At 34.7% G+C, this 18,260-nt stretch overlaps 1 protein-coding gene across 1 annotated transcript in view; it reads left to right on the top strand.

Moving 5' to 3' along the window:
• Atg9 (autophagy-related protein 9) overlaps positions 1 to 18,260 on the top strand; it is a 55,905-nt gene that overhangs the window by 3,639 nt on the left and 34,006 nt on the right. The window contains exons 2-3 of the mRNA XM_089106095.1: positions 6,623 to 6,800; positions 10,772 to 10,991. Of these exons, the coding sequence (XP_088962221.1) occupies positions 6,623 to 6,800; positions 10,772 to 10,991 (398 nt within the window). The remainder of the gene's footprint in view (positions 1 to 6,622; positions 6,801 to 10,771; positions 10,992 to 18,260) is intronic.

The following is an 18,260-nucleotide window of genomic DNA, read 5'->3' as shown; positions in this document are numbered from 1 at the left end:
CTTCATTCTTACTGTCAACAGTATAACCTATGTCCATTAGGTCAGTTGAGAAACCAAAAGAGATGTCAAAGTCTTCACTGGAAAGATCATCTTTCCAGCTTTTCTTTTTTTCTCTCTCTCTTTTTGTTCAAGCACCCTTAAAGCCTGTACAGAAGTGATTATTTCAGCTTTCCAAGAAATTCTCTGCCTGCTGGATGTCCTGGGTGCTGAGGCATCAAAAGGAGGAAGGTGTGCTGAGTCCAAGAGAAGCTCTTCAAGGGATTTCTCCTGTGTATGAATCTTTTGTGGACAACACTGAAATAGTAATCTGATCAGTTGCAGTATTCACTGCGGTTGTCACTTCTGTTAAATTTTGACTCTCTGATTTCTTTATCTCAGCATATTGTTTTAACTTGGCTGGATCAAACTTTGCCTTGTCAATCACATTGCAGTTGATACATGCTGGAATAGCAGAATAATAAAATCCTTTCACTTGAAATGATTTTCTAATCAGTGGAGGGGTAAGGTAAGTCTCCCAGATCTGAAGTAAAATTTTCACGAGTCCTTTTTTTGTTTTTTTGGCCCCTGGGTGTGCTTGTTGCCAGTTCGCAAGCTTCTGCTCATAGGACAATTTCAGCCCTTTGAAAATAACTCTGTTAAGGTGCTGCAGAACATGGAATGCATGGGCTGGCAACCTGAGAATAGTAATGTTCTTTTGTCAATCACATTGCATTTGATACATGCTGGAATAGCAGAATCATAAATTCCTGTCGCTTGAAATGATTTTTTAATCAGTGGAGGGGTAAGGAAAGTCTCCCAGATCTGAAGTAAAAATTTTTACAAGTCCTTTTTTTTGGTAAGAGGTCACCTGGGTGTGCTCATTGCCAGTTCACAAGCTTCTGTTTATAGGACAATTTCAGCCCTTCGAAAATAACTCTGTCAAGGTGCTGCAGAACATGGGATGCATGGGCTGGCAACTTGAGAATAGTAATGTTCTTTTGTGAAGTGAGCTCTACAAGAGGCAAGGATAAATGGGAGCCATGGCTGCCAAGAATAAGAAGTGCTTTTCTTTTCACCTGAGGCAGGAAAACATCTTTAAACCAGTTATAGAAGGGGTCAACTGTCATACATCTTTCTTAGTAGCTGAAAAACATGCATCTGGATGGTCTTAATGGGTAGCCATGCACTCCAAGTGTTTTTCCCTGAGAAAATTACCAGTGGTGGTAGTTTCTCACCTGATACATACATACATACATATATATATATATATATATATATATATATATATATATATATATATATATATATATATATATATATATATATATATATATATATGTTATTTATTTATTTATTAATACCAAGATACAGTAAGCTTTAACAAGCTTGTCGCACAAAGCAATTATAAAAAAGTCTATAACAATGTCAATGACATAACAAAAACATGCAGTAACTGAAAACATTTGAAACAATATTACTGAAACATACAATAGTACTACTGTATTCTGGTACTACTGGTACTACTGTATTCTGTAAAAGTGAAAAATTGAGTTGGGGCTATATTATCAATATTCCTAACAATGTGAAATGTATTTATTATGTCGGCTCTATCACGTCTGAACTGGAGAGAAGGCAACTGTAGTCTTTGCATTCTCTGGTGGTAAGATAGATGACTCAGGTATGGTATGAGTTTGGTGGCCCTACGTTGCACTCTCTTTATCTCTCTTATTAAGGGGATACCATACTGATGAGCAATACTCAAGTACTGAATGTACAGTGGATACATAAAGTGAAATCAGTGAATGAAGATTAAACTTAGAAAAAGTACACCTTAGACGTAATAATTGGTAATTGGCCTTATGGGTGATGTCTGATACATGTTTATTAAATTTGAGACTCGAATCAAAACAAATCCCAAGGTCACAAACATATTCTACACTTGAAATTAATTTACCAACAACAAAGTAATGATAATGTTGAGGGAGTCTGTGCAAATAGTGCACAGCTTGGCACTTGGTTTCATTAATGAACATAGAGTTTGCAGTACACTGCTGGCCCAGAGCAACAAAATCCTCTTGAAGTAAAGAAATCTCATGTTCACTCATGACTGGCCTGTAGATTTTTAAATCATCTGCAAACATTTTTATGGTCAAATTCCTAACAACACCTGGCAAATCATTGATAAAAAGGCAGAACAGTACTGGCCCAAGAGAACTGACTTGTGGAACTCCACTTATGACAGACATAGGTGATGACAAAGCATCACCTACTGCAACCACTTGGGTTCTATTTGTAAGATAATCTGTTATCCATGCTTTAGTTTGTGAGCCTATACCATATAGTTGACATTTGTTTATCAGAAGTGGAATGGAGATTTTCTCGAATGCTTTGGAAAAGTCAGTATAAATACAATCAAACAAAATACCATTATCAGCCATCAATTGAAAATCATGAATCACCTCAAGAAGTTGTGTGTTACAAGATCATCGTTTACGGAAACCATGCTGAGCAGAATGCCATAAATTATTTTCCTCAAAATGTGCTTGGATTCTACTCACCATAATTTTCTCCATTATACAGGAAACGATTGATGTATTTGAAATTGGTCTGTAATTATTGAAATGGGACTTTGAACCATTCTTGTACAATGACCTAATGATAGTTCTTTTCCAAGCTGAAGGACATTTGCCAGATGAGAAACAAAGATTAAAGAGATATTTGAGTGGTCCAGCAAACACTGATGCAAGTTCACGTAACATCACATTGGAAAATCCATCAATATCTGGTGTCTTTCCTGGATCATGATTTCGGAGTGTCAGATAAACCTGCTAGACTGTAAACTCTGAATCAACAAATTCTTTTGTTAAATCTGGAGGAATAAACTGAGTATGTGTTATGGTGCGTGTTTGAGTAAAAACTGAACCAAATACCTTATTGAAAAGTTGTGATTTTACAAAATCATCATCAATATGTAAAAAAGTTTTGGGATTTATAAAGGAAGTGGATGATGGGGATTGTGAAACTTGATTCCTTCTCACATATTTCCAAAATCTTTTTATGTACATATAACATTATGAATAGTTGGCCATTACACTGATATCTAGGCGGGATTTGCGAAAAACTAGCCAGTTGTAATCAAAGGGTAAATCAGACCCCTGTGTCAGAATTTATCCTGTATGGGGTAAGTCTGACATGTTGGATTTACCCCAAATTCGTGTTTTTCTGGGGTAATTCCGACACCCCTTGTATCTCTTGACTGATCTGAGAAAAAATACTAATAAATTAAAGTAATTACTTAAACTATCCTATTAACTTATCAGCTATTTAGAATCGTTTTATCATCTCTCTATTCTTCTTCACTATCAATTAAAAATTGCAATCTACCTCGTGGCCAACACACCTTCCAAAAAATTTTGAAATTCATTTATGACAATGCAATTGGAAATAGCGGAAATATTGAACACTGATGTCAAGTACTCAAGCCAGAGGAAGAAGATGACATATGGAAACACAGACATCTGTAATAACTGAGCCAGATAAGAGGGGGTGTCAGAGTTACCTCTGGGTTGGACTTACCCAAGTTCACCCTAACTTTTTTCTGGCTATTTTTGTCAGTTTCAATTCTAGTGATTAATGTATTTGGAAAGACTTAATGTTTTAAAAGTAACCTGAATCCTACTGATAGTCAAGCAGTTCACTTACCTTGGTTCATTTGTCTGTTCAAATGGCAATCTAGATGCAAAGATATTAGCAAGGACAGGAAAAGTAAATGCTGTCTTTGGGTATCTACTGAGAACAATATTTTACAAACCCTAGATAAGCTGCCTCACAAAAGCACAAATCTATTCTCTTTTGGTAACTAGCATTGTGCTGTTCTCATCAGAAACTTGACTTGTAATTCAGTTGTTGATGATAAAGGTAGGAGCTGTCCAGATGAAACATCTCTGCAAAATTGAATGAATGGGGAGGTTTGACAGTATTTAGAACTTGGACATACTTGAGTCCTTTAAAATGCCACCCCTGTATGAGCAGCCCCAAGTTGTGCTTGCTGGCTTGGTATGATGATCTGCTTTGCCTGCCTGCTCAAACACCTGCCTGAATCATCATCAACTTTGATCCATATGTAAATGGATGGAAATACCCCAAAGGTAAACCACACACAAGATGGCTGGATATCATCCATGTTCAATTAATTATCAGGAGCATCAACCCCAATAAAGCCCCCTACACTCTAGACCTGACTAATTACACTGGCACCTGGCTTCCTCTATGCTGGTGATGCTACCAAGCATGAGCTATAAGTCAAGCAAGTTAAACCTTAACCCTATTGTATTAGGAAATACCCCAAAGGTAAACCGCACACAAGATGGCTGGATATCATCCATGTTCAATTCATATCTTCCCCTCAGTCCTGTATCAGAGAGTCTCCAAACTTTACTTAGGTAGAATCACAGACTAGTAGCATTTTATTAGTTTAGAAAGTTATGTTACTTGGTAAATAAAACTCTGCAAGTATTTCGGATTATAAGGAAGTAATACTAACTAGACATAAAATGTCAATGGCCTGGGAGAATATATAAGAATATATTGTTTAATATATACATCATAGACTTTGATTTTTAGAGTTTTAGTGGTTATAAATGAGGACTAACTTTGATTTACTGCTCATTACTATAAACAGTGTGATAACTGAATTTTTTTTTTTTTAGTTTTTATCTCATCTTTGACCAAAATTAGATAAATATCAACTTTAATTGTTTTTTTAATAGATTCTAATAAAAGTTGCATTTTATATTACCCTTATACAAAAAAGGTACCTTGTTAGTTTTAAATACTCTCTTGAGGGATTGGAGGGATTGAGGTGTCTAAAAGTTTAAAGAAAAACGTTTATATTCTCCATGACATATTAATATTGCTTGAATATGTGAAAAAATTTTGATTTTTTCATCCAGAAATGGTTTAAAGCACTCAAGAACACAAGAACCTTAAGACTCCCTATAAGATATTCTAGATCTTCTCTTTTACTTATCAGGAACATTTGAAGACTGCTAACCTTGAGCCTGGAGCTACTAGAACTTTTGTTCGAATTTTGTAAAAACTGAACAGACCATGTCAAGAGATAACTATTCAATACCTGATTCAACAAATCACCAGCACAAGTTATCTCTGCCACTTGGAGCAAAAACAAATGTATCAGCAATATTTTCCTAATTGGATACACAAGGTTTAGGATTTATTCCTTTCCACTGTTGTTGATACTGTTTGTGTCAAGAGCCCCTACCCCAAATCAATTCCTGCATGCAGCCCACATCAGAAACCTCCAATTAGAGAAAAAAGTATAGATCTCCCCTTGAAATTCAGACAGAGTAAATCTTTGTTATCTGATAGATGAGCTACTTCATACAATACTGCAACAGCAGTTTTCTACAAGAAAAGACTGGCTGACTAAGTGAAACATTCCCAAAAATATCAAAAAAGGGAAGAAGAAGCTCCACCCAACAGAAATATTGCTAACATTCAGATAATTAATGCCCTGTTTGGTTGATGTCTTTTGCCCAAGTTGGAAATGTATGTTTGTATTGTTTATTGTACATGACACTTTGTCCTGGCTTGGTTTTCTGTGGGCAATCAGTGGTGGGCGTCTGTTCATTGTTGTCCTTTTTTAGTGTTTGTGTTTTTTTGTGTGTTTTTTTTTATTTGTTCATTTTTCTTCTTTTCCTTCATTCTTGGGGATAGTCTTGCAGAAGATATATGAGGACGTATTTTCTTCTATTGCTTAAATCTATTGTCAAACTGTTGAATTAATCTGTCTGTCTATCTTTAGCTGACTAAAAAGAAAATTGCCACTAATTTTTGTGACCAAAATGAATCAACATTTTTTTTCTAAAACAATGATTGCAGCTTTTCCTATTTAATTTTTATGTATTTATATTATGTATTTTAATATATCTATTCTATATATTCGTATTATTATATTATTATTATTCTGTTTTCTGTTTATTTACTATACTTAGTATCCAATTTTCAGTAAATTCCTCTACTGTATTATTTTTCAAAGGTGTTCTTCTAAAACAATGATTGCAACTTTATCTATTCACTTTTTATGTGTTTATATTTTAATATATTAATTTTATATATTCATATTATGCTTTGCGTAATTAATAGAATGTGCTAGCAGGATGTTTTTTCTGTTTATTTACTAGGCTTAGTATCCAATTTGCAGTAAATTTTGACTTGGTAAATTCGTCTACTATATTATTTTTCAAAGGTGTTCTTCTAAAACAATGATTGCAACTTCATCTAGTCACTTTTTATGTATTTAGATTTTAATATATTTATTTTATATATTCATATTATGCTTTGCATAATTAATAGAATATGCTAGCAGAATGCTTTTTCTGTTTATTTACTAGACTTAGTATCCAATTTGCAGTAAATTTTGACATGGTATCTCCTCTATTGCATTACTTTCAAAGGTTTATGCAGATTTTTAATGGAGGGAGAGGGAGAAAACACAAGTAAGCTTCATACTATAGATTCGAATTTTTCCCTTGCATGGGCTGTTTGAAAAAAGAGAAGAGAAATCTCTTTCCCTGTATATACGTAAGTTATGTGCATTGTCATATATTTTATGTTTTTTCAGCTCAGTGGAATCATATAGAAGACCTGGATAGTTTCTTTACTAGGGTGTATAACTATCATAGACGTCACGGATTCCTCTGCATCCTTTCTAAAGAGCTACTAGACTTGGTTCAGTTTGCGTTTGTTGTATTCTTCTCTGTTTATCTATTTCAATGTGTTGACTACCCTATTCTATTCAGGTGAGCACCTAACTTGATTGCAATACATTCAAACCAGGGATACTCAAGGAATTCTCTTCCAGGAGAGAACAAACCTGCAAAAATCTATAGAGGTATGAAGGGTTCTTGTCAGATGAAAGTCCTTTGGGGGGGGGGGTAGGCTATCTCTGTTTCCAGTGTTATTACTGCCCAATTCTATTCAAATGAGTTTTCTAGCTTTATTGAACTGTATCCAAAGAAAGAGATTTTTGGAGGAACAACAACCCTGTGGAAATTTTGAAATACAAAGTGCTCGTTTGCTAGAAAATTTTTAATTTTTGTGTGGGGGAGGGATAGAATACTTAAAGGGTTCTTTTTGGGGCGAAGATAAGTACAGAAATATCCGAGTTACAAATTTTGTTTTTGCTAAAAAAAAAAAAGAGTTCCTTTTTGGATGAGGGGCATCTCTGTTTATCTGTTTCAAGGTTTTGACGATCCAATTCTATTCAAGTAAGTATTCTAACTTTATTGAAATGTATTCAAACTAGGGATATTCAAACAAATTTTTTTTCAGGGGGAGGGGAAGCCTGTAGATTTTTTTTAGGTACAAAATATTCTTTTCCTGGAAAAATTCCTCTTGAGGAGAGGAATATTAAAAAACTTATCACCCCTTTGCCATAGATAAATGCCCATTTTCCCCATTGACCATCCCCAAGGACGTTCAATCCTTGAGGAAGACTGAATCGAAAGCATTGTGTACAAAACATTGATCAAGATCAATAGCATAATTGTTTTCCCAGTATATTTTTGTGTCAAGCATATAATCCGAATTACTGTTACCACGGTTTATAATTTTGTCCGCAGGTTTAGTTTGTTATATCACTGTAGACACATATGCTTAAAACTCTTTGGAAGAGGGGGGTAGGTAACAGTGGCATCACTGAGGGGGGCAACGGGGGATAGTTGCCCCACCAATAATTTGGTAAAAACTATAATGTATTAAGTAGCTTTAAATTTTTTTATTAGTTTCAAATTTGCTCTTTACTTTGAGCAAATAATTTTTTTTTAATTAATCCATGCTCGTTTTTAACATAAGGAAAAAGAGAAAAATTGGGGTCCATTACACTTCATAATGTATTCCGCATTAATCTTTTTCCAAATATACTGGCTTTGAAACCCTATCATTAAGTAAAAATATGACCTAGTTATTGGCAAAATTGAAAAATGTGCTATGCTTACTGTTTTATCTGATCGTATAACCTTTGAAGGGAGCACATTGGATTAATAATTAGCAGTTCTAATGCTTTTTTTTAAGATTCAGAGTGATCTGAGGGTGGATACCCCCCCCCCCCACACCCCGCTACTGTCGCGCACCTTGTATTTTCCCGAAATGCACCTGAATCTAATTTTGAGATGGCCATTTGTTGTCATAGAAATTTTGAAGACATCTCATTCGATTGGAAATTGAAACGGACAGTGCCCTTTTTAATAGTCAAAAGTGATTGGAGGGCAACTCACCCCCCCCCCTCCTACGCCAACATTTCCCCAAAAACATCCAATAAAAATTTTGAGATGACTATTTTGTTCAAAGTAATTGAAAGGTCCGGGAATTAGGTCTTTGAGAATGGCGACCTTCCCCCCCCCCACAGCCCTCAGGACAAGAGTTGTAAGTTGTGCGCTGAGGGCATATAAGGTATATATAAAAAGGGTAATCGTGTAAACCTCGGAGGTGGATGATTGAATTCGTATTCAGAAGTTCTAGTTCCCTTTTTAAGACTCAGAGTAATTGGAGGGTCGATACCCCCCCCCACACACCGAAAGGGATTGGAGGGCAACTAACCCCCTCCCTCGCCCACTATTTCCTCAAACGTATCCAACCAACATTTTGAGATATCCACTTTGTTCAGCATAACTGAAAGGACCGAAAATTATGTCTTTGAGGATGACAACCACTCCACAGCCCTCAGGGCAAGGTAATTTTGCCCTGGGGTATGTAAGGTATATATAGAAAGGGTGATCGTATAAACTTCAGAGGGGGCTCGTTGGATTGGTAATCAGAAGTTCTAGTGCCCTTTTTAATATTCAAAGTAATCGGATGATGAATAACCCCCCCCCCTAACCTCGTATTTTCCTTGATTCATCTGATAGAAAATTTGAGATGGCCATTTGTTGTTGTAGAAGCTTTGAAAAGGGCTCATTCGATTGGAAATTGAAAGGGCTAGTGCCTTTTTATTAGTGAAAGTTATTGGAGGGCAACAAGCCGCCCCCCTCCCATGCCCCTCAATTCCCAAAACACATCTAATAAAAATTTCGAGATAGCCAGTTTGTTCGGTGTAGTTGAAAGGTCTGGAAATTATGTCTTTGACAATCCCCATACGTTCTCAAGGCAAGCACATGATTTGTACTTTACTGAAAAAAATGGCTGTGGATTTTCAGTTTAGTATACACACACTCATATATATTCCTTAAAATTTTAATAATTTGTAATTTATTAAAGTTAAAAAAGTAAAAAAAAAATAAAAAATATTTTGTTTCTTTAAATCATACAATAAATAACTCAAAACGAGTAAAACTCAAAATGAGCAAAAATAAACATGAGTAGGGCTGACAACCCCCATACCTTAAACATAATTTGCACTTTACTGACAACAAAATACAGTTAAAATGTTTTCACTTTGTTTTTACTTGTTTAAAATGCTTTTAATAGGTATATGAACGGGGAAGTCCACCTCCTTGCACTCCAAATACAGCGCGAGTGTCTGATGCCCTTTTTAAGAGTAACAAGAGATTGGAGGGCTAGCAGTCCTTTCCTCAAGCCCATTCATTTTCCAAACGCATCCAGTCAAAATTTTGAGACACCCATTTCGTTCAGCATTGTAGAACGGTCCAGCAACTATGTCTTTAGGGATATTAGGCACCACAATTATGTAATTGACCCATTACGCTTTAAAACTAAATGTTGCTTTTAAAATAAATCAAAAGACATTGTGTTAAATGGTCCCCAATAAGACACCTCAGCAATATATCAAGAAGGACTGGGGGTAATTAATGGAATCTTTTGAGGATACAATTATTACTACTTCTAATTTTATGGTTTAAACAAATAAAAAGCGTGTAAGTGTATCCATGCTGTCAAAGAGTATAGTTTGAAGGGTTTGGGAATGATATTAACTTTTATTTCTCAGGTCAGTTTCAGAAGCTATAAAATAAAATTATTAAATACAGCTTGTGTCAGGATTAAAAATTGTTGAAAAAGTTTTTCCAACATACAAATAGCAACCCACATTATGGATTCTTATAGAAGAAAACTGGAAAGATTTACATTTTTTTTTTCATAAAAAAGACTATGTCAATAAAAACGAACAGAAATTAATTTAAACAGCGTTTTCCGCAAGACAAGTTTTTCAAAGAAAAGTAAAGAGCTTCATTAAGCGAAGAATAAGCAAATAGAAAGTCAAATAATCTTCGAAGCATTAAAGTACCACAAATCATTGTCAATAAATAAATGAAACTCAAAACGAACAGAAATTAAAATAAATAGCCGAGTCAAACTCTAAACGAGCAAAGTTAACATGAGTAAGTCTGATAACCCCTATGCCTTCTCAAGACCAGAGCATAATTTGCCCTTTCCTGAAAACTAAATACGTTTGAAATGTTTTCACTTTTCTTACTTTCATAAATGGAAAATTATCAAAACGTTAACGAAGAAATGCCAGTATATGTCAATTTACCAGACAATCCACGGTCATTTGTCTGTTTGTTTATTCCAGTAAACCGCAAATTGTGTCCTGATCTTGAGAAGGCATAGGGGTTATCAGCCTTACTTATGTTAATTTTGCTCGTTTTGAGTTTGACTCGGCTGTTTATTTCAATTTCTGTTCTTTTTTAGTGTCAATTATTTATTGATAGTGATTTGCGGTAGTTTTACGCTTGGAAGTATTATTAGAAAACATGATAATACAATTTGCCAGTCTGGATGTCTTACTCCTGCTAATTTATGTTGCTTCTTTCAGAGAAAAGCTGGTAAATGACACAAATCCAGGCGGAAAAATTCGATTGGGGGATGCTTTGACACCTCTCTCAGAATGTTCAAGAAGATTACCACCGGTATTGATTGGTTGCATTGTTGTGTCGTTTCTATTTTGGGTTTTTAGAACAGCTCGATTTGTTTATCATATCGTTTATTACTGGGAAATAAGAAGTTTTTACCTGAAAGTACTTAAAATTAAAGAGGTATTTATTTATTTTTTTCTTTTTAGTTATTTAGTTTATTGGTGGTGTGTCTTAGGCATTCAGTTATCAATTAGTGGTTTTCATAGTTATTTTTTTAGTTTCTTAGACATTTCCACTTAATCACTTTTTTTGAATGTCGCCATTTTAAAGAAAAAAACAAAAAACTAGGTTGCATAATTTCCTTCTATTTGGTCAAATTGTTAGTGGTTGTGGATTGCAAAGAGATAGAGAAAGGGATACAGAGAAATAAAGAAAAATTCTTTAAAATTCCTTAAAATTCTGGTTTGCTCGATATTCATCAAAATTGTAGCAAAATGGCAGATGTGTAGCAGAGTGCACATATGTGTTATTTAACACTTGACAACAGTACGGAAGATAACCATGAAGATAGTCTTCAAATTTTTACCAAGAGGTAAAATTCTAGTTTAGCTACTTTTTGCTCTCTTGGAATGGGGTTAGATTAGGAAAATGAAAATTTCGGTAATGAATCCAGGGCAAAAAAATACTATGGGAAGATATTGTCAAGCTTCTATGTTAACCCTCTTCTGATTTCTAGGTCTTATAAATGTCCCTACTTGACAGGTGATCTTCCTTGAATTTTTTACAATGAAATATTTTTTATAATGAAAGAAAAACTATGATGGTTTTGTCACGTATAATGGATGAAGAATGATGCGCATTCCAAGGAAGATCAATGAGGCTGAACGCGTCCCTGCCTGGCACGCCCTTAGGATAAATTATTTTTGCAAGTTCATGGGCAGTCTAGAATATTTAGGTGAAAAAAGTTGTTTTTCAAATATGTATATTGTTAAGTTATATTTTATTAATGCAAATAGTTAACTTACCGAACTGCATCTTGCTCCGAAAGTAAGGATACGATTTTAAATGTTTAACCTCAGTCTCCTCTTGTCACAGCAGTGATTGGCGTTATCAATTAACCCCAGTTGGAAAATGTATTTCTGTTTTTAGTTGTAAACCAATTACGGCTAGATAATTTAGTAAAATGAAAATGTTGAGTAACTTATAATGCATTGAAAGCTGTTCAGTTGAGCGAAAGGGTGAGGCTATATTTGATCTTACTTTATTTTATTTATATACTATACGCTAATCAAATGTATTACAGCTAAAGAATTATAGTGAAATGGAAATATTAAATCCTTTCAGAAATTTTTCAGTTGTATCGACGGGTAAAAAAAAATTTGATTTATATATATATATATATATATATATATATATATATATATATATATATATATATATATATATATATATATATATATATATAATCAAATTTTTATATAAATGATGATTTATATAAATGATTTATATAAATGATTAAATTTATATATAAATGATTATATATATATATCAGTTTTTGTTTGGCATCTGACCTGTAAACATCTATTTTTTATTTTTAAGCCGGATTAAATTTAGAATAAATTACAGTGGACAGTTTCGCAATTAGTGAAATAATAAATTGATATTTTCGCACATTCATCATTGGACATCAAGAATGACGGATGATTTCCAAGGTACTTATATCACAGAAAATGGAAAATCAAAGGTGGTCGTTAATTCAGGACTTTTTTTTCTACTAGATGGCTTTTCTAGTGGAATAGACCGAGAAGAAATTATTAAGGCTGCCTCTTCTTTTATAAGCTTGGAAAATCTCGTCTCCCTAAAGACGCTGGTATGGAATATGACAAAATGTTGTATAAAGCCTATCGAGGGGAGGGGTAAAGCTGCTGCCACTAATACACTAAATGAAATTCTAGATTGCATGGCTGAATATGATTCGGTTGGCTTCGTGTGGCCTATTATTGTGCCAAAGAATATACGTGAAATTCCAGTCCTGAAAAGTGAATCATCAGTTAGACTTGACTGCTAAGCGTCCTTGTGTGAACAGAAGTTAACGAACCTTTCTAAAGATATCCTGCATCCACAGGCAATCGTCACCGATAGGTCCCCATCCCTTAGTGAAATTCCCACTGAATGGCAAAATTTACTGTGACCAAGCCAAAAATTTGAACTTCGGAAATTTAGTTCATTTTCCAATTACTGGTCAGAGCCGCTACGGTGGAATGCAGATTTAGATCAATTAGGAGTCACTCACATTTATGACGTCAGACGCAATAGAGACTCTGGTACATTAAAAGTTAAAGCGGATAAGTTGGGACCTGTATCGAGCTTGATGAAATATGTTTATCCGGATTGCTGCGTCGAATCGAGAAAACGTGAGTTTGCCGGTATCATGCACGGGATTGAGAAAGATTGTGATTTGGAAGCCCTACAAGTAAAATATTCGGTGATTTGTGATTTCAAGCGGCTTGGACAATCTTATCTGGTGAAAATAACTTTCGATTCAGAATCTTTTATGAAGCATTATTTGTGCCATGGTTTTAAACATAAGTTATGAGCATTTTCGGATTACTGCTAACAGGAAGCTCCCGAGGAGGTGTCAGCGTTGACAGAGTGTGTCCTACGATACTAAAAAGTGCGAATCAAGTGCTATGAAATACGCGCGCTGTTGGGGTGACCACGAAGACTCCAGAGACAAACCTTGCTCTCTTCCGGTTCAGTGTGCGATTAGTGACTCTAAAGGCCGTCCGTCTTTCAGTTTCCTTTGTCCTCAGATTCGTAAGCGTATAAATGCAAAGTAAAAATTTACCTGATCAATTGCTTGTTCCCGTAGTGTCTTTTAATTCGAGCGCAGTTTTTGGTAAAATTGAAGTGTTAAGGCTGCCTTTGCCTACTAATGTAATACTATGTTTACAGGAACATCACCTCCTTGATTTTGCTTTGCCGTTTTTTGATACGTTTCTTCCTGGTTATAAACATTACTCGAATCCTGCTATAACAACTGGGGGACACCCGTCGGGAGGGTTAGTTACTCGTATACCCGATACATTTGATTCTCACCTGATATTTTATAATAATTATTTTCTTGCATGCCGTATTTCTGAATCTATTTTGATTAATTGTTATTTTCTAACAGATTACCAGAATGACCTGTCTGACCATTCATTCTAAGATGCGTGTGGTAAACTGAGCGCTTTTGTACCAAAGTGCTCACCTAATTATAATATTTGTATAACGGGTGACCTGAACTATAATATACTCAATCCAAGTTGTGTGGGTCCTTCTCTTTTCCTTTCGTCACTACAAAATCCGTCAATCTTAAATAAAACAGATACTTTTACTTGTTTTCATAATACTAGGTCAACAAGTAATCTTGATCACGGTCTTGTTCTTACTTCTGGTTCGGTTTCTGGTTCGATTGAAGTGGTTGTAGATTTCCCGATTAGTGATCAAAGACCTTTAAAGTTTTCGCTTTCACTTGTTGGAATTCCTCAGCAAAGAAATGAAAGAAAAAATCAACCTTGGAGAACTAAGGTGATTTTTATAGGGTCTCTGTAGATTCTGAAGTTTCGAAAGTTATTGTACCAGAGTATTCCAGTCTTAAACCTGCAGAGTCTACACTATTAGATATAGATTGTACATTTCACCAGATTGTCCATTGCCTTAAATTTAATCCAGGTCTAGTTTATGAGAAGAAAATATATTAAGTAGGAACTGAGATACCTTATTGGTCTATTAACGCAGATTTGGTAGCGGTGAACAAATTAGCTAAGCTTAATTATCTCCGTTGGCATTGGTAAGCTCCCAGATCACCCTGCGTTTTTTGAGATGAAAACAAGTAAGGCGGCATTCCAAAGAGAATTCTGGCGGCATAAAGATAATCTGATAAAACTTGCTTCAGACAAAGTTGATGATGATCAGCAGTCATTGTGGAGAACTTTAAAAAATAGGAAAAGAGCTGGTTCAAATAAAATCTCTCATAAAGCCCCAACAGAGAAAATGTGGGTTGACCGTTTTTTGAATGTAATGTCTATATGTAATGATAATCCCGAGAGGTTGATGAACTACTTTCTCGTCGAGATCCTCAGTTTTTTCTTGCTAGTTATGATCTGAGTGTAGCTATGAAGAGTCTTAAAAATAAAAGTGCTCCGGACCATGATGCAATTTTTTTCAATCATCTGAAACTTGCCCCGGCTTCATTTTTTGCTAAGCTTTTGAGTTTTTTTAATCTGATTCTTTTGTCTGGGCAAGTGCCAACTTTTTTTTTTTAACAGGGATAATTGCGCCGGTTCCAAAGCATGGAAAAAGCAAGTGCGACCAGACTTGCGATTCTTTTCAGCCTATTACTTAGGGCTCTCAATTAAGTATGATGTTTGAACTTAGTGTTAAATCTCTTTTTTGTTTTGCTTGATTTCGGTTCGAATCAATTGGGGTTCACTAGGGGTACGGGTTGTGATCACGCACATACTACTTTTTTTCAAATTTTAAATTCTTCATGGCTTGAAGCAGACCCGTTATATTGTTTATTAATAGATATTAAAAGAGCTTTCGATAATCTTTCTCATGCATCTGCTCTACTTAGCTTACTTAAATAGGGTTTACCACATAGCCTGGTTAATGTTTTTCGTTCGTGGTATTCTGGACTTAAAGTTCGCATTTCCTCGGGATCTATAATTTCTGCTGATGAAGTTTCAATTTGTGTCTAAAAGATTGTTTTGCTTCATTAAAAACCTCTCTGATTTACTTAGCAGTTGAAATTAGTTATTTGGCTTATGCTGATGACATTATTTTACTTAGTCGGTCAAAGACTGTGTTGATTGAAAATTTTAAGATTTTAGCGAATGAGTTGAAGAAAAAAGGTCTAGAAATTAACCTCACAAAATGCCAGTATTTTGTGATTAATGACCCTCTTGGCTCTCCTCCTCTTGATTGCGGTAATGATCGGATTTTTCATGCTTTGGACTTGGTGATATACCTCGGTGTCCCATATTCTTCTGTAAAAAGACTATCACCTCTTTTAATAATAAGCCATCAGGAAGTTAAGATAAGAAAGACGTTCCGTTCCCTCGTTCATATGCGGGGTAATATGAGAAGGGATGTATTAGCTAGACTGTATCAGTCAATGGTTCTACCTTTCATTAGCTTTCCAGCGGTGATTTTGAAAACTTTTCCATCTTCTACTTCATCTCAAATTAAAGTTGTGTATTTTAGATATCTTAAATTTCTACTAGGTTTTCCGCTAAGTGCTCGTAATACTTCTTTAAAATATATGTATGGAATAAAGGACCCGCTTGATGTAATAAAGATTAAGTGTGAGCTTTTAGTTCAAAAGGCTCGAAATTATCTAGAATATAGAAATTTATTCCCGTATATATATATATTTTTATATATATATATATATTATATATATATATATATATATATATATATATATATATATATATATATATATATATATATATATATATATATATATATATATATTAATCAAATGAATTATAGCTAACGAATCTAGTGAAATGAAAAGAATACATAACTTAGAATGATTTTAGAAGCATTTCAGTTGTGCCGACGGGTAGAAGTCTATATTTAATTATTTTTTTTTTTTTTTAATAATCATCCATCTAATATCAACTAATTTAACTCATTAAATAGAAATTAGATAAACAAAATAAAATTAGTAACGTGAGACTTAAATAATTTTTGCTTAATGTTGTTATTATTATAAACATTTTTGTCAATAAAAGAATGACTATGTAATTGGCTAGGAAGTTCAGAAAGAAAACATAGTTCATTTATTTTTGCTTATCATGTAAAATTTGCAATACTAATATATATTTATATCATATACTAGTATTTATATACTAATAAATTTTTATACCTGGACAGAGAAAGACAAAAGACCTTTGGCCAAAGTATTTTTTTCTTCTTTCTCAATAACTTGTTTCTTTCTCTTCTTTCTTTCTCTCCTCTTTTAATCTTTTCTTTCTGATAAGTCGCTCCAAACCGTAACGGAGTATTGTAGTACCCGTCCCCCCCCCCCTCATCCTCACTCTACCCTCCTTTCCTTCTGCCTTTCTTTGCTGTAGATTTAGGAATACAAAGATATCAAACAGTTCGTGGTAACGAACTGTAAGTAAGGAACAACCCAGCTCAATGGTAACCGAAACTAAAAAACGGAATTTTGATACCAATAGATACATCAAAAGAATCAGATTTTAATTCTGATTTCAAATATATAAGTTTCATCAAGTTTAATTTTACCTATCAAAAGTTCTGCGCCTGAGAATATTTTGCTGATTTTCGAGAAAGGGGGAAAGACCCCCTAAAAGCTATAGAACCCTGATGAAAATCAAACCACCATATTTAGTGTATCTAAGAGCTATTCTGTAGAGGTTTCAAGCTCCTATCTACAAAAATGTGGAATTTTCCATTTTTTGCCAGAAGAAAGATCATGGATGCGTGTTTATTTATTTTTTTTTCCCAGGGGTGATCCTATTGACCCAGTGGTCCTAGAATATCGTAGGAGGGCTCATTGGAACGGAAATTAAAAGTTCTAGTTCCCTTTTTCAGTGACCAAAAAAATGGAGGGCAACTTGGCCCCCTCCCGCGCTCATTTTTTTCCCAAAGTCACCCGATCAAAATTTTGAGATAGGCATTTTGTTCAGCATGATCCGACATATTTACGATATGTCGTTTGAGATGACTTAAACCCTCGAATACCCCAGGACAAAGGCTAACAGTTATGAGCTTTACCCTATGATAACATATAGCATCGGCTATTAGGACCCGTGTCAATGGTAACCAAAACTCTAAAAAACAGGATGTTGATACAAACAGATAGATCAAAAGAATCAGATGTGAAAGCTGATTTCAAATATATAAGTTTCATCAAGTTTAATTCTACCCATCAAAAGTTACGCGCCTGAAAAAATTTAGCTGATTTTCGAAAAAAGAGGGAAAGACCCCCAAAAAGCTATAGAACCTTAATGAAAATCACACCATCATATTCCGAGTATCAGAAAACCCTACTGTAGAGGTTTCAAGCTCCTATCTACAAAAATGTGGAATTTTGCATTTTTTGCCAGAAGAAAGATCACGGGTGCGTGTTTATTATTTTTTTTTCCCCAGGGGTGATCGTATCGACCCAGTGGTCCTAGAATATCGTGGGAGGGCTCATTGGAATGGAAATTAAAAGTTCTAGTGCCCTTTCTAAGTAACCAAAAAAATGGAGGGCAACTAGGCCCCCTCCCGTGCTCATTGTTTTTCCCAAAGTCACCTGATCAAAATTTTGAGATAGCCATTTTGTTCAGCATGTTCGAAAATAACATAAGTATGTCTTTTAGGATGACTTAATCCCCCAAAGTTCCCGGGAGGAGGGCTGAAAGTTATGAACTTTACCCAATGTTA

This window comes from Artemia sp. Qi Xiang Cuo, chromosome 20, assembly GCF_049724085.1.
Source record: "Artemia sp. Qi Xiang Cuo chromosome 20, ASM4972408v1, whole genome shotgun sequence".
Classification (NCBI taxonomy): domain Eukaryota; kingdom Metazoa; phylum Arthropoda; class Branchiopoda; order Anostraca; family Artemiidae; genus Artemia; species Artemia sp. Qi Xiang Cuo.
This window is presented reverse-complemented; position numbering and strand designations above follow the sequence as displayed.